The sequence below is a fragment of the Anarrhichthys ocellatus genome, unplaced genomic scaffold (genome assembly GCF_004355925.1).
Source record: "Anarrhichthys ocellatus isolate YVR2014 unplaced genomic scaffold, GSC_Weel_1.0 scaffold117, whole genome shotgun sequence".
Taxonomy (NCBI): Eukaryota; Metazoa; Chordata; class Actinopteri; order Perciformes; family Anarhichadidae; genus Anarrhichthys; species Anarrhichthys ocellatus.
Genome location: NW_022280147.1, coordinates 755,085 through 778,346, shown reverse-complemented (window position 1 = coordinate 778,346; position 23,262 = coordinate 755,085). Strand labels below are relative to the sequence as shown.

At 42.1% G+C, this 23,262-nt stretch overlaps 1 protein-coding gene across 4 annotated transcripts in view; it reads left to right on the top strand.

Annotated features, from left to right (window-relative positions):
• Positions 1-23,262, top strand: part of babam2 (BRISC and BRCA1 A complex member 2) — a 103,557-nt gene that overhangs the window by 15,069 nt on the left and 65,226 nt on the right. For all 4 annotated transcript variants that reach the window (XM_031876852.1, XM_031876850.1, XM_031876851.1 and 1 more), the window contains exons 5-6: positions 12,798-12,992; positions 15,097-15,171. In XM_031876852.1, coding sequence (XP_031732712.1) covers positions 12,798-12,992; positions 15,097-15,171 — 270 coding nt within the window. The remainder of the gene's footprint in view (positions 1-12,797; positions 12,993-15,096; positions 15,172-23,262) is intronic.

The window sequence follows — 23,262 nt, the reverse complement described above, 5'->3', positions numbered from 1 at the left end:
TAGTACAAAATGTCCTCCAACCTTCTCTAAAGAGAAAATGTTTTATACGTCTTGTGAATGGCCACAGTTGAAAATGTGGCAAAAAGCCTGTACATTAAGTGGTTTGGAAATTTTGTTTTGCGAAAAAGGACGTGATGTCATGATTGTGACATGGTTATGAAGAGATATTGATCAGAGCAATCGCAAAGTATTAACAGTGTATGAAGGAGATGCTGCAGTCTGTAGTCTGGTGGTGTGATATTTGTGCTAATTACTAAACGTGGTGGTGAAACATGTCAGAACTAGAAGCGCACTCGGAAAGCGTAGACGTCCGCCAAGGCCATGCCCTATTCCGCAATGTTAATGAAAGTAAAAAACAAATTGTGTATCTGCCCCGTGATCCGGATCCATTCCAAAGTGTAATGGGTTCTTCCTTGGCTCATGCTACACCCTTCATTAAATAGAGGGCCAGTCATTTTTCTGTAATCCTGCTGAAATAAAATAAAATAAACAAAATCATGACAAGCACTTCACTCAAGCATGCTTACAGCTCGACCGACTCCAGATTTTTGAAGCCGATATTGGTATTCGGGAGGTTAAAAAAATCTGATTATAATATATTGTCTGGTGTCTATTTCTTTTTAGTAACCCTTAACAAACGATCTTGATACAGATACCTTAGTTGTTTTGTCTTTTTTGATTGTGACCAATGTACTAAGCAGAACATTTTACCAGTGGCGGGCCGTGCATTTTATACCTGGGCCTTCACTGCTGTCCTGCAGCTGAAATACCACCTAATAACCTCATGATGGCGCCACAGCTACGGTTATTATTCGTTTCTAGGGGTGTAACAATACACGTATTCGTATTAAACCGTTCGGTATGCGGTTTACAAACCGAACAATACGTTTGAATAATACTAGTGCATTTGGAAAATGCAGAAGCTTAAATTGTAGGAAATATGTTTTCTGCTTTCACGTAGGAGACAACGGGCTGTGTGACCTCTGACCCCGGAACAAAAAAACAAAAACAAAAAACAGCTGAGGCACCGCACTTCTGGGAGGCTACGCTAAACTAGCTTAACGGGAAAACAACAGCAGCGCATTCTGCTACACACTCGAGGGCTATTCAGATATTAGATGTAAAAAAACAAACGTAGTTGACTTACCAAATGCTGTTCACTTAAAGACAAACTCCATCCTTCTTTCTTTGTTAACAAAGAGTTTAATCCCACGGTTAAATCCCAACTCACAAATCCGTTTCTCCTCCTTCAGCCATTGAGTGTTGAAAAAACAAAGCTAGGTTTAAAAAAAAAAATAAAAATCTACACCAAGCAAAATACCAAAAATGTCATCATTTCTTCCATATCTTTCAATTTCAACTCTTACTACTCCGACTGAGCTTTGCTGGCTATGTTAAGTTTCGTTTCACGATAGTCACGTGCTCGCCCACTGACCAATCACAGCGCACACTGAACCTCACTGCAGTGCTGCACCTGAAAACTGAGCTGCACGTAATGCTGACGTAGTTGTAGGCCAGCTAGCAGGCTCTGGCACGTCAAAGAATACGCCCAACATGTCAAACTAAAGATCTGATTGGTTGAAGACTATGACAATCAACAATATCGTCCCCATTCACTTAAACTGCAAAGGGATTCACTTGTGAGTCTGCAGGTCTGGGCCTCTGTTCTTACCTAGAGACACAGAGGTGAAATCTGATTGGATAAAAGCTCTACTTAAAACAAGCTGCACTGGAAGACGGTAGCTGTGCAATGAGAAAATAAGATAATGGGGAAAATAATTTTATAAATTAAAATACATGTAGTGTATTTAAGAAAAATTATTAAATTATAAAATAGATATAACTTTGTGATTCTGTTTAGGCCAGCAGAGAAGGCCTTGCTGGCCCTGACGGCCACACCACTGCATTTTACAGTGTAAAATTACCTTGTCAGCACTCTATGATGGACAAACTATGTAATGCTGGCTACTGATCTATTTCCACACTGTTTCCACTATGGCTTATCAGTGGCAACACACCCTATTCCAGTCGATACAACAGGCTAATTGTGATAAAGCCCAGTGGAGAGGAGTTTGGCAAGATGTGTGTTCACCAAACTTAGTGACAGGAATACAACAAAGTAGATCTACCCACAAGTTGCTGGGAAAAATTATTAGATATGAGGAAATGACAGAGGCCAGATAAGAGGAAGGTGGGGAGCAATACTACTTAAATCTCTTAAGTAGGACATGTATGTTGCATAACAAGGTAATATTTTTTCTTCCCAAATTCAGTAAATGATGACCAAAGAGTTTCATTTGAACCAACCGTTTTATACAAATATTTCCATTAAATGATATTTGTGTTTGAAGTAAAAATAAGTTGGTACTTAATTCAGTATATACACACTGCAGCTTGTCTGGATATGATCGTTATGATGGCGAATTTTGCTTGTTTTTGCTTTTTTCATTTTGTGATTTTGATGTAATCATAAATTGTCTGCCTCTTGTGATTTGTGAGACACACCGTACACACCCACATACAGTGGGTACGGAAAGTATTCAGACCCCTTTAAATTTTTCACTCTTTGTTTCATTGCAGCCATTTTCTAAAATCAAAAAAGTTCATTTTATTTCTCATTAATGTACACTCGGCACCCCATCTTGACAGAAAAAAACAGAAATGTAGAAATTTTTGCAAATTTATTAAAAAAGAAAAACTGAAATATCACATGGTCATAAGTATTCAGACCCTTTGCTCAGTATTGAGTAGAAGCACCCTTTTGAGCTAGTACAGCCATGAGTCTTCTTGGGAATGATGCAACAAGTTTTTCACACCTGGATTTGGGGATCCTCTGCCAGTCTTCCTTGCAGATCCTCTCCAGTTCCGTCAGGTTGGATGGTGAACGTTGGTGGACAGCCATTTTCAGGTCTCTCCAGAGATGCTCAATTGGGTTTAGGTCAGGGCTCTGGCTGGGCCAGTCAAGAATAGTCACAGAGTTGTTCCGAAGACACTCCTTTGTTATTTTAGCTGTGTGCTTAGGGTCATTGTCTTGTTGGAAGGTGAACCTTCGGCCCAGTCTGAGGTCCAGAGCACTCTCGAAGAGGTTTTCTTTCAGGATATCTCTGTACTTGGCCGCATTCATCTTTCCTTCAATTGCAACCAGTCGTCCTGTCCCTGCAGCTGAAAAACACCCCCATAGCATGATGCTGCCACCACCATGTTTCACTGTTAGGATTGTATTGGACAGGTGATGAGCAGTGCCTGGTTTTCTCCACACATACCGCTTAGAATTAACGCCAAAAAGTTCAATCTTGGTCTCATCAGCCCAGAGAATCTTATTTCTCATAGTGTGGGAGTCCTTCATGTGTTTTTTGGCAAACTCTATGCGGGCTTTCATATGTCTTGCACTGAGGAGAGGCTTCCGTCGGGCCACTCTGCCATAAAGCCCCGACTGGTGGAGGGCTGCAGTGATAGTTGACTTTGTGGCACTTTCTCCCATCTCCCTACTGCATCTCTGGAGCTCAGCCACAGTGATCTTTGGGTTCTTCTTTACCACTCTCACCAAGGCTCTTCTTCCACGATTGCTCAGTTTGGCTGAACGGCCAGGTCTAGGAAGAGTTCTGGTCGTCCCAAACATCTTCCATTTAAGGATTATGGAGGCCACTGTGCTCTTAGGAACCTTGAGTGCTGCAGAAATTCTTTTGTAACCTTGGCCAGATCTGTGCCTTGCCACAATTCTGTCTCTGAGCTCCTTGGGCAGTTCCTTCGACCTCATGATTCTCATTTGCTCTGACTGAATAAAATAGCACTATATGTCCTTACTTTCATTAATGCCATAACAATTACATTTGTTTTTCAAATTTTGAATCATTCCATTAGATCCAATATTTATTTATATTATTATCAGCATTGTGTGTCGGCTAATGTTGTTGAACTAAACTATGTTCCCATTCACTTAAATATATGAACATTTTGAAGGTATACTGTAGGTATTTGAAAAGCTTTGCAAGTGACAGAATTTGATTAAACTTCCACAGTTTTGACGCTTGCATGAGGTGGTTTTTGCAAACATTTAACTGACATGACTGATCAGCTGTTTTTGCTGTCTTCTCAGATATTTCTATAATGTGCAAATGCTTGTCTTCGTTTCCAGAACAATTAAATCTTGCCCAATTGAAACATATTTCCAAAGACCTCTCTCCATTTTTCGATCGTAGATGGCCAAGGCGTTTTGTTTTCTTTCCGGTTCGCGACTAGTAACTAAGCTAGCTAGCAAGACTTCAGGACAACACTGGCAGCTTATGACTTGATGAATGTTGTTTGGACTGCAGCAAATAAAAAAAAAATGTGAATTACAAATAACATTCCGATATTTTATATATTATTATAAATTATGATACAAATTTCAGAATGATCTTTTGAATGTTTCAGCTACATTATCCCCCAGTTATTAGCCTACTCTTATATAAATTTAATATTTTAATGCATGCAAGGCATTTAAAATACAACTCTGTCATTGAACAGACTTTACTACTTGCATATGGAGAAACCTTGTAGCCCTTTAAAGTACATTGGTTCTTGTGATACCTCATTGATATTGACTTATATGTAGCCAGCACATAGGCCAGAGAACACTGAATACTATCTGTCTTTTACTGTAAGATAAGGTTAAGTACACCGTGTTCTACTCTCCTCATACTACTATTTGTCTGCCCCTCTGTCCCCTTCTTTGTGCCTAATGTATCATTTGTCTGGTCTAGACTTGTCCGGTGATGCGTGCAGGCATTAAACATTTTGGGAGTTCCCCAGTGTTTAGCATCTTTCTCAGTCCGTGTGTATGCGCCCGGGACCTGGGGTTAGCCTCTATGGCCTCTCTAGATACAGCATCAACATGTTTCCACTTATCCTTCCTGCAGTACTTTGCTGCGTGGAATAGGGGCAGGCTCTATGCTGGAAACTCCAGAAATGGTCTCTATTGTATTGTTTGGATTTGTTGTTGTTTGGCTCTGTTCCCCCAACTGGACAGCCATTAATTGACTGAATTTAGAGCTAAATAAATAAATTAACTATTTAATTATTATTAGTTGATTAAAATGTGTCAATATACAGACATCCTCAACTAGAAAGGTGGACTCAGTAGAGTGCAGATCCCTGCCAGGTGTGTCTGCTGTATTGTGTGATTGAACGGATTCAACCCACAATTATCCCCCCCCCCCCCCCAGACACCAGGCTGTAAGGCGTCTTGAAACTAAATTATTCAAACTTCAAAACAAGCAGCTATGTACGCAGACAATTACCTCAAAGTCATCGAATAAGACGCCAAGCTGCCCTCGTAGCTGCGGCTGAATGGGGGCGATGTACTCAGCAGTCTGTGCACTGGTAGTTCCGTTAGCTGTTAGCCAAACATACCATCCAAAACAATAAAAGAGGGCTGTTTTCCACCAGCTGTGTCTCTGGCCGCAGAGAAGCAGCTGGGGTTCAGTGATGCACTCAGCTGTGTTGTCACTGGTGATTCCTACCAGCCTACCAGTTAAGAGTTGTGAGTGACAAATCAGCAGACAGTCAATGGCAGTATAAAACGGGTAATAAAAGGTGTTTTTAGAATGTGTGAGTCATCGTAACCACAAGAGGTCCTCGAGCATGCAGCCATGCAATCCATTTGCCCAATACATTTTCTTAATCTAGATCCACTTTGAGAATTGAGCCATTCTAGTGTATGCTTGCAAATATATTAAACATGTGCAAAGATTTATTGTTATGTATTATACTTCTGCATGCCAAGGGGAATACAGAATACAGATATACTGTCTGAAAAACCCATACTTTAACAAATTTATGTTAATCTTGGTTAGCATACGAGGCTATTTTTCCACTACTTTTAGAAAATGAAGACTCCTCAGAGAAGTGCCTCAGACAATGAGACATTGTTTGTAGTTTAGATATCAGGACAACTCCCACTAAGAACATTGAGTGTAAAGCCAATCTAAGCACTATTCTGCTTAGGAAGAGGAAACATTCCCGACTTCACGTTACCCTGAATGCCAAGCATTGGTGAGCGCTTCCTATCTGCTGCTCCAGCTCGTCCCCTGTTACTGTTCTAACAATGGACCTCAGAAGGCCCATAAAGCAGGATTATGTCAACCTGGGCATAGCATACCAACTGTTGCTCCTGCTTCCTTCCCGCTGTAGGGAATAATGCATTCCAGCTTTTATTAGAGTTTATTATTGGCAGGGCTCACTGACAGCTCTGAATGCTTTTAGCAGACAGGCTATTGTTTGCTACCAGGGATGGCTGGTGGAAAGGAGTTTGGTGATTCTTAAACACCAGCTGATGGATAGGAGAAAACAAGAGACCTAAGTGCCAGACTAAGATGAGACAATAGTATCAGCCCTCCTAGTGTTTGGTACTAGGCTAAAGAAGTTACTGAACCACATTCAAAGTAGTCAGAAAAGTGCTATTTCTGTCAACAAGTTGTACTGTGTTGGACACAAATGGCACAGATCACAGTAAAAAAAAAAAAAAAACACTGGGCTGAGAATGCCAAGTGTCTTAAACACATGACAAGAGCAATTTAGCATGATCTTAGACTTGGCACTCTCCAGGGGCAAAACAGGGTGTGAGCCCACACTTGAATTAAAGACTAACAGAGATTAATTTAATACTTGGGAGTTTTTTAATGCCTCACACTTTCAAGTCGACAGCGATTTATTGGATCAGGTTGCCAGCATCTATAAAAATCATATTTAAGACGTAAAAACAAATATCTTCTCTTGGCCTATATAATTATCTTGCATTTTACAGATGCCAGTCCCTCTCTCATTGGCCTACGATAAATATTGGATCAGAGATGGTACAGACGGATGGCACAAGAAGACATAATTCTGTCAACTTGGGTCTATTCAGTGTGAAGATGCCTAATTTAGGTGTACATTTTGTTCTTAAAGGAAGACACGTTTTTTTTTTTGTTGAGTTCTTCCTTTATCATCAACACATTTACAATACTTCAGAAATCACTGTTTCGTAACAAATGTCTATTTATTTGATGCAATAAGTTGCACACTGAGTAGTTTTGTCTATATTCAAACAATACTACATGGTAAGTTGTTATTAGCAGTGCTAATGGCGTGGTTCTAGGGCTGCCAGTCTGTTTGTCCGTCCACTACATTGGTTCAAACTGAAAAATCTATACACCTATTGGATGGATGGCTGTGGAATGGGCTGCAGATATTTAAGGCCCCGAAAGGTTATGCTCTGACTGTTGTGATCCTCTGACCTTTCCTCTAGCGCCACCAGCAGGCTAACGTTTGTGGTTCAGAGTGAATTTATTTGACTATAAAATGGATTGCCTTGAAATTTGTATTCCGTTCATGTTCCCCACACAAGGAATGCGAGGAACATAAAACAAAAAAATGTCAACTGTGAAATTTTCTACAGATATTGAAGTTCCCTTGAGGTTTGAGCGTCTTTGGTGATCCTCTTGCTGTTAATCTAGAGGTAAACTTTTTTGATTTGTGACCATATACCCGCAAAACTAATGCCATTCCCATCAGCTAAACTAAGATGGTGAACATGCTAAACTTTATACCTGCTAAACATCAACGTGTTACCATTGTTACTGTGAGTATGTTGGCATGCTGATGTTAGCATCGCTGTGCCCAAGTGCAGCCTCGGACCACTAGCCCGGCTGTAGACTCTGAGGCCACATCCACACTGCACACCAGGGGCGCTTTTTTTTTTTGTGCGAATAATTTCCACGTTGTTGGAACTGTTGTTTTTGTCTCGAGTACTTTAGCAAACAACACAAATATAACGGGAAAAAGCGACATACTTTTTGGCGGAAAAACAACGCAGATCTTTCTAGTTCTTGCACTGCGAATAAAGGCATCAACCTATCACGTTGTGCAGAAAAGTAGAGTAGCGCCTTATGATACAGCAGGAAGGCTCCGTAGTCTGAACCAAGCCAGCAAACTAAATATCTCCGTTCACCCTTGACAAGGGCAGCGCAGACCAGATCCACTCTTCCCGTTCTTACCTTTCACAATAAAAGCCCTAGACATATAATATTCTCAGGCATGTATTTTGCTTTTTTCGCATCGTTTATTTGTCACACACACGGGCTGTGAAGGCTCTAATACATTTTTACTGCGCAGCATATTAGAAATCGGAGACAATCCCCATGCACTCGAGCATTTTAGCACCATTTCAGAAATATTGTCCGACCATACTAAGACACCTGAAAATGCATTGCCATTTACCTAAAATGGGCACCTGCGTACAGATTGTCTACTCTGAGGTTGGTTGCTTATTTGCAGACAATATTATTGAGGAAGAACACTATAAATTGCAGAACTGCACAGCAGCTGCTAGCATACACAACAAGGTCAGCAACCCCTGTAATTGGTTATCCATGTTGAATTAACTACTGGCAGTCGAGGCTGATATGTTTGTTTTCTTTCGTAAAAGTCCTGTGATAGGGGCGTGACGAATCAGGGAATGACACGTAGTGACTGATACGACCCAATCAGGAACCGGATGTGGGTGTCTGCGTCACTGTTTTTTAAAAGTCTCCATTTCCAAAGGCAAAATGTAAGTAACTGGGTGTTCAAACCAAGACGGGGTCAGCAGTATTTTCAAACCTCTCAGAAAATGCCGGAGTAGTGTGGACGCTAGTTAAACCGTGGCAGAAGTTAGGCACGAAAACATTCACATGGACGTAGCCTATATCTCTTGTTCATAACTGACTGTAGATTTCTAAGTAAAGTTCTTAGAAAGTCATCAGGCCTAGTTGGCTAATTTGACTTTCTTATTTTGCAAGAAAGCGGTTTAAAATATTTGGCCATGTATCACATGTGCATTCACTTGACTACACATTTCCTTCATTTTATTCATTTTCCTTGAAGAAAAAAATTATTTGATTCATTTTTTTTTTTTTTTTTTAAATTAACATTTAAAATGAATTTGATTTTAGTAAATGAATCACTAGACATGAGAACGTGTGTGTATGTGTGTTCAAAGACATGGTGTTCTGTAACATTCATGTCAACCAACTGTGCTATTTCGACTTTTTTTTGGACACGCTGCTACATGAATACCACAGATGCTAAATGGTAATCCAATATATTTTTAATGTGCAGTTTTTAACATTGATATTGAATCAATAATAATAATAATAGTATCTAAAGGTAATACGATTATACGTCTCTTCCCTTACACATATGTGCTCTTTTGAAATAAGGGAAGTATCAGTGATTTGCGAATTAGAGACGACAGGTTTTATCATAAGCCAAGTTTAGGCTTAATCATTTGACACAGGTTTAACCAGTGTGTTGTGTCAAGATAATTGGATTACAAGGTCCAGATTGATCCGGGGAGTATTGTCGAGGGCTTCGATATCTACCCCCTGTGGATAAAGCCCGAAGAAAGATGTTCTTTCCATACAGAATGATCGAGAGGGCATGTAGAAGGAATTTCTTCTTTTCAGATTATTTCATCAAACCTTAAATCTTGACTCTCAAATAGCCTAGATTTGCTAGATGCTATTGCATCTTTTGTTTTTTTTTATGCATCAAATGTGTACATTTTCCGCAGGGCTTATCCTATTCATGAAAAAAAACATAGATTTGTTTTGGCACATACAGCCTTCAGCAGAGCGTATAAAATCAATTCAGTGAAGAGTCTGCATACAGACTCACATGTCTGCACACGCACACATGTTGCAACACACGTCCATTGCTTCTTTGGCTCAGTGCTTTTCACAATCTCTGCCTCTGTTCGACCAATGCTTCGCTGCGGCATTCGAGTGCTACCTTGTTAACTCAGAGACAGTACAATACAAGACAGACCACAGCAGTGTTTTTTTAGTTTTTTTTACCGACAGTGACCCGGGTCTGTCTGTCAGTCGCGGATCTTTTAAAGGCTACTGTATTGGCCGATATCAAGAGCTGTTTTATATGTTGGAAAGATAACTTTTATGGGGAGAAATAAACTGAAAACGTGTCAGATATGACATGAAGCCCACTTTAAAAATCAGCTGTTTCGCAAAGTTTTAGCCCACACTGCATGTCTTTGTCATGGAGTGGAGAATCCCCATCTGCCATCTCCCGGTCTCGAATTCCGAGATTATTGTCAGGAGTTAATTACATGCCGATATTTTCAGCATCCACGGCCCTCATTATGTGTTTGGAGCCTCCCTGATGTCCGACCCTACAGAGACTGTCAGAGCCCAGTTCCACTGATAGCGATAGTTTGTCTAAAATAAAATGGAGCAAATGGGGTTAACTACTGAGTGTGAGTAAACCTTCACTATACACACTTGAGGGAGTGTTTCTCCTGCACATCTCTCCGAAACACACAGGAACATTTCTTGTTCCTGTGCTTTATCTGGGATGTGCTGTATCATTTATCCAGCAATAAAGTTGTACTGCAGCTCTTCTCACGTGTTTTAGGATAAAAGTTAAGTTTTGTTTACAGTCTTCACTGTTGAGCTTTGTTCGTATTGGCACTCCACATAGGAGTCAATTATTACATGCATTATAAAGAAACAAATGTTGAATATCCTGTAGACGGTAGCAATATTTACTCGAATGTAGATTTTTTTAAGACCACATGTTTCATAAGCATTTAAAAAGGAATTGCCCTTCTTTGTATAATGCCTTGACATGGAAATAGATCTTTTCTCTGTGACAGTCATGTCATGGCGTCAATGGCATGCACAGCTCGTGCCGGCTTCACCACGTCGAGTGTACACTTAGCTTTCCCTCCCACTGAAACAAGTCTCAAGCCTGTTATCTTTGGCCTTGGCCTACTTGCTTGAGCTTTGTAGCCCCCCCCCCCTCACTCTCCTACTTCTGATCTCTCCTCCTTGCCTCTCCTCCTCCTCCTCCAGTGGAGTTTGGCTGATATTCTGTGTCACAATCCTGATACAGCACTTCCTCAGTCTCTCCTCAGTTTCAGCTCTGCCCGGAGCGCTGACTGTCTCTTTTGGACAATGCCCATCCTTGTTTGCGTCGACCTCTCGTTTCGGGAATCCCGGCATTGCTGGTAACCACCGGTGGATCGGGACGATGAGGTCACTGTCTCTGTTTAGATCCCAAGCCCCCACCTTCTTCTCTCCCATGGCAAGAGGGGGTGTTGCTCTAAAACAATGGAAGCTTTCTCCATCACAGGGCCAATATGGGCTGCCAGACGAAGACAGGAAGACGAGCGAACAAAAAGACAGACAGTCAGGGATACGAGCTAATGCAAGTCAAAGACGTCCCGCTTTTGACTTGACACCTTCATGTAATGGTTATTAATGCTTACAGTCTTACTAATCCTTCCTCCCACTCAGTGCACACTAAAATTGCTCCCTGTTCCGATTTGCTCATCATTTAAGTTGACCTGTATTTAATTAGCTTGAGTGCTACGGAAAGGCAAAGGCAGCTACGCGTTCACGCCATCATCTCCATCCTCCATTTCTCCAAAATGACGTGTTTCAAATGTAAAAAGGTAGCGATTGTGTAAAAAAAAAAAACTCTTCAAAGAGGGAGCATGAATCTCTTTAAATTAACAAACCCAGTCATCTCCAAGTCCAAACAGTGCAGCAAACTCATTAAGCCGTTTAACGTTTTTTATTTATTTTGTTGTGGTTGTGTTTTGATTTGCGTGCTGAACTCCCCCACTACAAAGCTTTCACAGCATTCATTCCCCAAGAACTCGGCCATCCATCTGTCTTTATTAGACCCGACATGTTGCCTGCAATTTGTTTTTTCCACACGGTGATGTTCACATTAATTATATGTGTTTTATTCCTTGCAATGGACGGGTTCCCCTTAAAGAGTGGAAAAACTTCCATGTGGTAGAATATGCCCTGTAGAGAATCACTCCTGGTTGGTTCTGCTTACTCATATGTGACAAGTGCATATGATTGTAGTTTGTTTTTTCCTGTAAATTTGCATATTGCTTCCAGGCTTCGGTCGGTCGGTCGAGTGCTGTTGGGGATTGCTGAAGTAGAGATTGTGGGAGTGAAAGTCTGTTGACGTGCAAGATACACAAAATGTTTTGAGCTTTTCTAAATTATTGCACCATGTGTGCGGTATATATCCCCATGCTGCAAACAACCCAATGCACCCTTTTCAAAAATCTATATCTATCAATCAGTATGGCCACAGAGGACAGAAAAGGATCTGTACTTTTCCATGTCAATCTAAATCTCCGTGGAAACAGGACATCCTTTAGCACAACCCTGTTCCTTCTGATCTGGTAATGGGAAGTAACGCTTGTCAGGATTAGGCTATTACTGTGGCATTTGTTTTTTTTCTTCTTCCTGGCACAATCCTTTTTTCTTCTACCGTGGTCTTCCTAACTCTCCCTAGTACTCCTGTGTTCTATCCGCTCTACTACTATTTATTAATTCCCAACCGTTCCTCAAACTTGTCTCAAGTGTCATTCAGAACTATAATTGGTTGTTGAAATTGATCAGCCCTTTGGAGCTTGTCATATAACCACCATGTATGCCAGTGAGTTCACATTCCATGTTTGAGTGCTGTTTACCTTTCTTTAATACGGGAAACAAATGAGTGGTCCTCGGTCAAGAGAGCTGGTAGTCATCCACAGCACTACGGATGTGACCTTCGACTAGTATGGTTTATCAGGATGTTGCCATTGACATTTTGAAATCTTAAAGGGACAGTTTGTCCCAAAATCAAAAACACATATTTCTTTTCCTTTTACCTGTTATTTTTGCTTTGTTGATTTTACATTCTAACATGTCGTTCACATGTTTAAACTAACAACGGATGTCGTGTCTCATGTCTGTCTTTATGCCTCCTCTCAGCACTTGGTCCAGTGGGATGCTGGGGATCCAGAATGCTTGCTACAGCTGGTGAAGGAGCTCCTCCAGCAGTACCACCACTACCAATGCCAGCGTCTGCGCGAAAGCTCCAGGCTGCTCTTCGAGTATGACAGTCTGCTGGAGGATCCCAACTACGGCCGCAACATGGAGATTTATGCCGGACGCAAGAACAGCTGGGTAGGCAACTGTTGAACGACGTTCTGTTGGTGACGTCGTGTGTTGGACAGGAACACTGTTCACATGCTGTTCCTATCGCTATGTCAGTCTTGAGTTTAGAACATAAATACTTGTGATACCGTCTCATCTCAACATTTAGCCATCACATGAGCGAGGATTGACTTTTCCTTATTCTACTGTGCCACTATTTATTAAGTGTCTTTTCATAGAATCAAGTTATTAAACATAATCGCACTCAATTTTGTATGCAGTCCTCAGAAGACAATTCCATAGGAAATAGCATGGAATAAAACTTCCTGTTTGCCTGTACAAAGGAACTAGTGTCAGACGAGTCAGAATCATGTGTTCCGGATTTTTATTTTGGCCAGTCCCAATATGCACATGATTTTCAGATCACTGTGCCATCACATTTTGATCTGTGTGTCTCAGTCAAGACACATTCTTGAGGACAAGATTACAATAACTCATGATCATTACGAAACGCAATATTGTGCTTACCCTACGTTGTACATTGCAAGCATGTTAGTTGGTTTGGAACATCATGCCGCATCAATGTGCATGTTATTAACGAAAGCAGACCTTTCAGTCATTCTGAAAAGTTTCTATTATTTCAGAGCGTGTGTGTTTGAACACAAACATGTTGACATAAAATGAAGCGGGAACCTAATGAAAGCGATGATGAACCAAACTGCCTAGCGTTATGTTTTTTTGCTCCATATGTCACAGCTGGACATATCGGGTACAACAGTGTCTCAGAGTTTACAGAGGGACGTGGCCTGATAGTTGAATGTACATGGCATAAGCAATATAACTGCAATGTCATTTCCTGTCTCCCTGTACTCTAGCAGCTGTCCAACTAAATAGGCAAGAAATACCATAAACAAAAACACGCTGAGGGAATGTTCTCAATGAGCTGCCCATTTCCAAACCACATCGTGGCTTTTGCAAAACAGAAGATAAGAGACAAAGTTTTGTAAGTTTTGACCGATTAGGTTGTTAGTGGGGGTTTTGGAGCAGCAACCAGAAGGTGCCCTGAGAAGGTGGAAGTTTTTCTGAAGTCAATAACCACATCTTTTAGAAATGCTTATCCCAGAAAGTGATCATCACAGCACTGTGCAAGATTACTGACCACAGGCCCACGTGATGACTCACGCCCATGAAGCAGACTGACAACAACTGTATCATCTGCACATTTCAGAATGTGCCTGTCCTGGTAGTGTCTTCTACAGTCGTTGATGTAGAATGGGGACAGGACACAAGCCCGTGGGGAGCCAGAACAAATGCTGCTTAGACAACACCATTCACTCTGACCCTTTGAGTTCTACAAGTACAGAAGTAGCTTGTAACTCTCTAGCTTCTATCTTTCTCTTGTAATATGCCAGGTTGGCATATTTTGTTGAGCTAAAGCACATTCCTAATCCCAAAACTAAATGTGGCAACTGCTACCAAAACTCAGGTTTTGCAAGCCATCCTCACCGTATAGTCGTCAGCTTATTGCGACACATATTTACGTTTGTTGCTAGGCGGCGATCATGACGGGAGTAAAGGAGGAAGTCAGGTGACGTAGTATAAAGAGCGACAAAGTCCACGTAGGGAGGTGGTCGGGGTGCAACGATGGGTCAAACTAACAGGACAGGACTTTCACCCAGGAGACAGCTGTTGGTGTCCCGTGTGAAACGAGTTCAAGTTACGGAACCACGTCACATACAACGTCAAGTACAAAACCTAGTATCTTTGTCACATACTTATTTACAAACATGCTTATTTTAACCCAAAACAAGATATTTTGTTGAACCTAACCAAGTAGTTCCTTTTCACAACGTTAACCACGTGTTTACAACATATGTTGTTTTGGTTGTCAGTGGCAAACGCCTTATTATTTCGTGTAGGTATGAGGACGTGTTTGGTATTGTATTTGCCCAACATTTAGAATTTTTCTAACGAAACCCAGCCCTATGGTTTTTGACAGTGATTCTATCTTCACACTGTACATTTTATACATATCGTATATGTACGCATTCTTTTTTTTTTTTTTTACACCAAAACGCACCATTCTTTGTTCCTGTATGACCCGTATGTTGAAACCCTGTTCCTTGTTCACCAGACGGGAGAGTTCTCAGCCCGTTTCCTTCTCAAGCTACCGGGGGACTTCAGCAACATCCCCGTCTATCTCCTTAAGGTAATTAACCACCGACCCCCCCTGTACACATTGTGACTCTTAATCAATGTACACTCCTGCATCGCATTATGTCCACGCATGCAAGTTGCAGACGTGCTGCAGACTTAAAAGTCTCAAAGTAGATTTTGTCTCCTTCCTTAAGATGTAAATTGACTGTTCTTCTGTTTGCATTCTGCACTTCTGTGCTTCTTATTTGTTTACATGTGTACGTGTTCACATGTTTTTGGCACGCGTGCAACGGTAATAGCAGGGTTTATTTAAATGAACTGCACAGCAAGTGTGTGTGTGTGTGTGTGTGTGTGTGTGTGTGTGCGTGTGTGCGTGTGTGCGTGTGTGTGTGTGTGCGTGTGTGTGTGCGTGCGTGCGTGCGTGCGTGCGTGCGGGCTCCGGTCTTGGGGGTGCTGTGAGTTGACTAATCAGCAAGCCGTCACTCTCGATCTGCTCTGAGCCGCGTGGTGTCTGGAGGCAGCTTAGCCCGAGCTCTCTCTCTCTCTTGCTCTCTCTCGCTCCTGCTCTCTCTCGCTCTCTCGCTCTCTCTCTCATCAGTGATTGCCTTAACCCCTCTCTCCCACTCCCTCCCTTATCTCCAGTTCTCTTTTCACTCTCTGCCACCCCCCACCCCCACCCTCGTCTTGGACTGCCTGCATGCTGGAGGCCCTGGCTCTCTGGCCTTTTCCAGCCCGGCTTGGTGTTTGTGGAGGGAAATGATGGTAAACATAAGGGGAACGGCAACCGTCGTCAGCCTCACATCAGCCTCCAGTATCCCCATGTTTCTCAAAAAACTTTGTCTCACTCTCTGCAGCCTTTGAGTGGACTCATCCAGTGTCTAAGTTCTATTTCACAGCCGCATTGCTGGTCGTGATAGAATTTTTATTTATTTAAAAAAAAAAATGTACCTGTGGGTCTCGAGGCAGGAACGGTTCTACACTCAGCCCCGGGGGGAGCTCCATTATGACATTATTTTTTTCCAAACAAGCATGCTGTCACTTACTGGCGGTTTCTATGGAAAGGCTTTCAAAGTGGAGGCTGACACCGTTAACCAGTGGGCGGTGGTAGCCACTGACACAATGTTGTCAAATAAGAACTCCCTGTAATATTTAGTGATTTCATTAGAGACGAAGTCTCGGATAAGGATGTACATTTCTGTCACCCTAATCACATCATGTGTTCTTTGCCTCACACACACACACACACACACACACACACACACTCGCAGTATTGTGCTGCATCTGGCAGCTTGGGTATACATAGTGTCACCATGGGAGCACTGGAAGACTGAGAAAGAGTATCGACTCGCAGAGAGGAAAGTAATGAACATCAGCCCACACCTTGTCCTCCTACGCATTACAGGGGAACGGGATTAGGCAGCGTATAGGCTGGACTCTAAGAACACAAATGCGCTGCACGCCAAACCGATGACCTGAATTTTCAGATTGACGCGGTCGTCGTGCAATTACTTCTGTCAGTGAGGACGCTTGTCTGAAGTCAATTCTTCTTGTCCATTGCACGTTTCTGCATAGGAAGTAATTCCATACTGTTGAAGTGCAATTACTCCACTCCTACAGTACTTCCTGACTGAGCAGACATACATATACAGGTGCTGGTCATATAATTAGAATATCATCAAAAAGTTGATTTATTTCACTAATTCCATTCAAAAAGTGAAACTTATCTATTATATTCATTCATTACACGCAGACTGATATATTTCAAATGTTTATTTCTTTTAATTTTGATGATTAAAATCCCAAATTCAGTATCTCAGAAAATTAGAATATTGTGAAAAGGTTCAATATTGAAGACACCCGGTGCCACACTCTAATCAGCTAATTAACTCTAAACACCTGCAAAGGCCTTTAAATGGTCTCTGAGTCTAGTTCTGTAGGCTACACAATCATGGGGAAGACTGCTGACTTGACAGTTGTCCAAAAGACGACCATTGACACCTTGCACAAGGAGGGCAATACACAAAAGGTCATTGCAAAAGAGGCTGGCTGTTCACAGAGCTCTGTGTCCAAGCACATTAATAGAGAGGCGAAGGGAAGGAAAAGATGTGGTAGAAAAAAGTGTACACGCAATAGGGATAACCGCACCCTGGAGAGGATTGTGAAACAAAACCGATTCAAAAATGCAGGGGAGATTCAGAAAGAGTGGACTGCAGCTGGAGTCAGTGCTTCAAGAACCACTACGCACAGACGTATGCAAGACATGGGTTTCAGCTGTCGCATTCCTTGTGTCAAGCCACTCTTGAACAACAGACAGCGTCAGAAGCGTCTCGGACTGGACTGCTGCTGAGTGGTCCAAAGTTATGTTCTCTGATGAAAGTAAATTTTGCATTTCCTTTGGAAATGAGGGTCCCAGAGTCTGGAGGAAGAGAGGAGAGACACACAATCCACGTTGCTTGAGGTCCAGTGTAAAGTTTCCACAGTCAGTGATGGTTTGGGGTGCCATGTCATCTGCTGGTGTTGGTCCACTGTGTTTTCTGAGGTCCAAGGTCAATGCAGCCGTATACCAGGAAGTTTTAGAGCACTTCATGCTTCCTGCTGCTGACCAACTTTATGGAGATGCAGATTTCATTTTCCAACAGGACTTGGCACCTGCACACAGTGCCAAAGCAACCAGTACCTGGTTTAAGGACCATGGTATCCCTGTTCTTAATTGGCCAGCAAACTCGCCTGACCTTAACCCCATAGAAAATCTATGGGGTATTGTGAAGAGGATGATGCGAAATGCCAGACCCAACAATGCAGAAGAGCTGAAGGCCACTATCAGAGCAACCTGGGCTCTCATAACACCTGAGCAGTGCCACAGACTGATCGACTCCATGCCACGCCGCATTGCTGCAGTAATTCAGGCAAAAGGAGCCCCAGCTAAGTATTGAGTGCTGTACATGCTCATACTTTTCATGTTCATACTTTTCAGTTGGCCAAGATTTCTAAAAATCCTTTCTTTGTATTGGTCTTAAGTAATATTCTAATTTTCTGAGATACTGAATTTGGGATTTTCCTTAGTTGTCAGTTATAATCATCAAAATTAAAAGAAATAAACATTTGAAATATATCAGTCTGTGTGTAATGAATGAATATAATAGACAAGTTTCACTTTTTAAATGGAATTAGTGAAATAAATCAACTTTTTGATGATATTCTAATTATATGACCAGCACCTGTATATTGTGGCATCACAAGGGGCCAGGCGGTAGATGGGTGCTACATTCCCTTTAATGATCAGCAGCCACATCACAAAATGGCCAACGAGGCACAAACTACAGCTCCCAGAAGGCCTCACCAGTCACCCAGATGTGGGTGTTTAAGTCACCTAATTAAGACAGGAGGAGAGGAGAGAGGAGAGCACACGGCTGGAGGGAGCCCAGAGAACTAACCTGGACTGGAGAACTGCGTAGAGTAAAGTTCCAAACCAGACGGAGGAAAAGACCGAGGACACTCTGAGTTGAGTTTTTTTGTCGAATACTGTTCTGCTTAACGAACCATTATCTCTGCTTGGACGCTTTTTGTTTGTTTTGGACTTTTTTTTGATAAAGAGACGTACCTGAGTTGCCCTAGTGACTTCTCACGACGTTACAATATACATATGCATATATAGATTGCAGATTGTGGCTGCAAACATGATGAAAACAGCAGTGCACATCTGCACAATTCCACTTGAACAGTACCATTTACTTAGTAGACTTGGCAGTTTTTAAGTTGAGTTATTTCATCTGCTGTGCAAAAGAGCACCAACACAGACGGAGAAACACAGTCGTCGTCCGGTGAAGAAAGTTTAACCTGGCTCAACTTTTTTCCATAAGGCGCTGCAGGGCTCCAAATATTTCTGTGTAAAGCATTGGTGGTTTGTAACTTTTAAAATGACATAAACCCAAAACACCAGTTGGTGTATTCGTCCTTCTTTCTCGGGCACTTCCGTCACAGCCAGATCTGACTCTGTCTGGAAGGCTCTTTTCCTGGATTGTAGGCGTAACCAGGATGTGGAGAGCCAGCCAGTATATTTTGGGCTTCAATAAATCCCGCACCAAACATTTTCACCCCCGAGTTTTAAAATAAATACAAAAGCTGAACATATTTAAACAGTTTCTTATATTTTGAATGACATTTTATTGTTAGTAATGGGCTGTGCACATAACATAGTTAGTGCATGTTAAGCTGAGAATTGTCTGCACAGCTCAAAGTTTACTTGCACTACCATGTAATATGCAGGTGGTATTTTGGGCCCTGCATTGCGATGTAATCTGGCAAGGCGCTGTGTTGGCCAGATATCAAAAAATTCATGTTCTTGGTAGATTATATGAATGCAGATTTCTACTGTAAGATAAAGATAAAGTCATGGTCACAGTGTCCTGTCTCATAGTATTATGAATGTCTTATAATGTGTAATTATTATGTGCAGTGCTTTGAGGTCTGATCAGCACTCAGATTGATCTCGGAGGAGAGATGTTTTACTTAAATTGAACTACCGCCATCATACTTCATCATCTCCCCGCTTGTAGCCCCCTTTGCATTATTTTAACACACGGCTGTTTACGGTCTGAACGCCCACTAAGTCCTCAAAATGAGCTATGTCCTGTTCAATAGCAGGTTCGTCTTTAAAAAACCACACACAATTTTAAAAAAGGATTCTTTTCAGACGGAATATAAGCCATCAGCCAGGTACTGTAGGTAGAGGTCAGACTGTTGACCCTCATTTGAATCAAACTCCTCATCAAATCCGTGGATGTCCTTGCTTGAGGAGGGGAGGGTTGGCACTGAAGCGGAAATCTGTTCAGACACGGGCTACTCTGCACTGCTAGTGGAATGCCGAGATGTTGCTGGTGGGCGCAGAGCTGTGGAGGACGACTGTTACCTGGAGCGAGGCATCCGCGTGGTCTGAGCTCACCACAGTGGACATGTTTACCTTCCTGCATGCACTACCCAGCCTCGGGGAGGGGGGAGGAATGCAAGTTTATTCTTTTTTTTATTTTTTATTATTATTTTAAAGGGGGCAGCCCGTTATAGTCAAAATGTAAGAGTGGGAAGGGCACTGAAAGTGGAAGGACAGTGAATGCACACAGATGGATGTTGGCAGTTTTCTCCCTCTTTAAAGGGCGTGCGGTCCTCTCGGGCACTGCTTTAGTGTCTCATCCTTTGATCGTACCTTGACCTCTGGGCTGTCACCCGTTTGAAGTGGCTCTCACTCTTATCTTCTCATTCAGCATTGGCCTTCGACCTGCTGCTCTATAGGATATTTGTTCCTCTCGCTGAGGTCTTTTCAACCCGGTTGGTTGCAGTACAGTGTGTCGTTTGGTATGGTCTACTTAACACATCCGTTCTGGATGGGTATAAGAGATGAAGGAAACATATACCATACTCTAGATGTGTTGTGGCAGAAAACGTACTACACGCCCCTAATTCTACTAGCTGGGCAATAAATCTATTTTATTGATTAATTCAAATTCATGGTTTTATTTTCACTTAACGGGTAATTACGGCACCAAACTGCTACCGCTCCCATGGTTCATAGTAAACGTGCGGGTTCTCTTCAGACCACAGACTGTATAGAAGAAGCGGGCTCAGTCTCCGTGACGTCACCCATTGGTTTGTGGACTGCCATTTGGAAGCCTCGAGGTTCTGACAACCACAAGTGACACAAGAAGGTGGAGGGTGACTGTGGCTCAGTGGTAGAGCACGGTCGTCCTTCAATCAGAGGATCAGTGGTTCGATCCCCTGCTCTACTAGTCCATGTCCATGTGTCCTTGGGCAAGAAATTGAACCCCAATCATGGGTATGAATGATTCGTTAGAGTCCTGATGGGTGAATGATGACATGTAGTGTTGTGTAGTGGTCAGAAGACTAGAAAAGCGCTATACAATACGAATATACGAATGCTGAATAAGACATTTATATAATGAACATTTATGAACTGAAAACACACTGTGATGGGGTTAAAGTTGTGGGACAAACATGGACGCTGTGGACTTCTTTTTGCAACAAGAGTCGCCCCCTGATGGCCATTATAGAGAATGCAAGTTAAGACATTTCTGCATTTGTTTCACTTTTCAAAACCGGAGTTTGCAGCTTTCTTTAGATCCAAGTAAAAAAATACATGGCAGCATGCGCTGATAAAGAATGAGGAGCTGGTTCCCAAAACGGTACCGACTTGTTAGCAACCGCGAGCAAATGAAAATGCTGGTGCTGGAAGACCAGCCTGCTGGTTCCCGGTCAGCTTGAACAGCATTAGAGAGAATTGTGTATTAGAAGAGGACGGAGTGTCGGATGTGATTGGAAACGCATTCGACATGTTAAAGCACATTCGCTGTCATGTGGCTAGGAATTACCTCTCCATCGTCTTGGGGCATTAACACGTGTTTAATCTTGTTTAAAAATGGTTACAATACATTTTTCTCGAGAGGCATTTTTTATTTTATTTTATTTTTGAATTGTAGTTTGCTAAAACGTCATTTCTTTTTTACTTTTTTTTTTTTTTTTTTTTTAATCGATTAAAATTGTTAATCTGAGATTTTGTTTTTGTGCCATATCGCCCAGCTCTAGACATTTCTTATCCTGTCTGTCCATTCGTCCGTCCGTCCTCGCTCAGCAGCGTACGTGTATGTGCGGCGGCTTGCCTCTAAATGTCCCCACTGATCAGCACGGAGTGACGCCACCTTCGTGACTGAGCCCTCTGCTCTCGCTTCACTTGAGCTTTGTTTCCCCCACCAAGCACTGGCCCATGTCACCAGCTCCAAACAGTGCAGTGTGTGTGTGTGTGCGTGCGTGTGCGTGCGCGTGTGTGCGTGTGCAGCTGTCATTGATCTAATAGGATGTTTCAGGTGACCCGTCTTGTGAACTAACTAATATCTGCTATATTCTGTAGCTCTGTGTGAGATAACCATACATAGAACTATTTCCCTTGAGCTTAAAGACTCCCAAATAGTAGATTCAAAACCTGACAAATGAACAGAAATGTATGAGCTGCAAGCTGAACATCTATTTAACTAAATAAATGATGCAACAATAGAAACAAATCTTCTTTGATTGTCAGTGTAAATCCTTACAAACCCCACATTGTTGACAGCCACTGACTGTTTGTTTGTTTTCTAGTTAAAGGAATAGTTCAACATTTTGGGATATGCGCTTATTCACTTTCTTGTGGGGGAGTTGGATGGAAAGATTGTACCATCTCCCAAATCTGTCTTGTATCAAACATTTGAGATAGAAGATGTTAATTAGTCAAGCTGGCTGTTTCCAGTCTTTGTGCTAAGCTAACCGGCTGCTGGATGTAGCCTTATGTTTACCATACATGACAGTGGCATCTGACTCTCCACCAAAAAGCAAATAAGCCTATTTTCCAAAATATCTAACCAGTATCCAACTCCCCCAGGTCAATCTAGCTTGAGCCCTGGGCATTCATGTATTCTGGTTTTGTCGTTGCAAGCTGTGCATGCTTCAACAAGAGCACTTACATCTAATTATTTTTACTCTAATTATTTTTGGTCCTGCGTCCTCGTCCCCCTCCCCCCTACACACACACACACACACACACACACACACACACACACACACACACTTTAACCTTCAGAGCTCCGCATGCAGCGACTGGCAGGGGTGGGTCAGGGTGAAGCGGAGCCTCTGGCTCTTGTTCCGTCTTATCGTTTGTGGCGCCGGCATCATTTCTGTGCTTCCTTTTCATTTCCCGTCTTGTTTTTTTGTTATGCTTTCATCCAAATATTAAATCTTGAATTCACCTTAAGCAAATATTGCATCCCCACACCTTTTTTTTGGGGGGGGGGGATAAATGATACATTTCTTATAAAAACTGAAAACTCATTTTTTGCTGTCTTTGCAAGTTAATATCGTGATTATAATGAAATATTGTTAAGTAGTGGAGGCCTTGTGGGTCCTAAATTTTGTCATTTGAATAATAATTTCTCCTACTATTTAAAGAGCTACAGATCAGTTTCGTTAAACGCATCACAGAGGGGGAGAAAGAATCCGAACTTCCTTCTAATGATCCTCTTAAAACATGCTCCTGACACTCCTAGGGGCACCGTCCACCTCAGCAGGGTGAGAGCGCAGCGGAGACACAAACAATTAAAGCAAT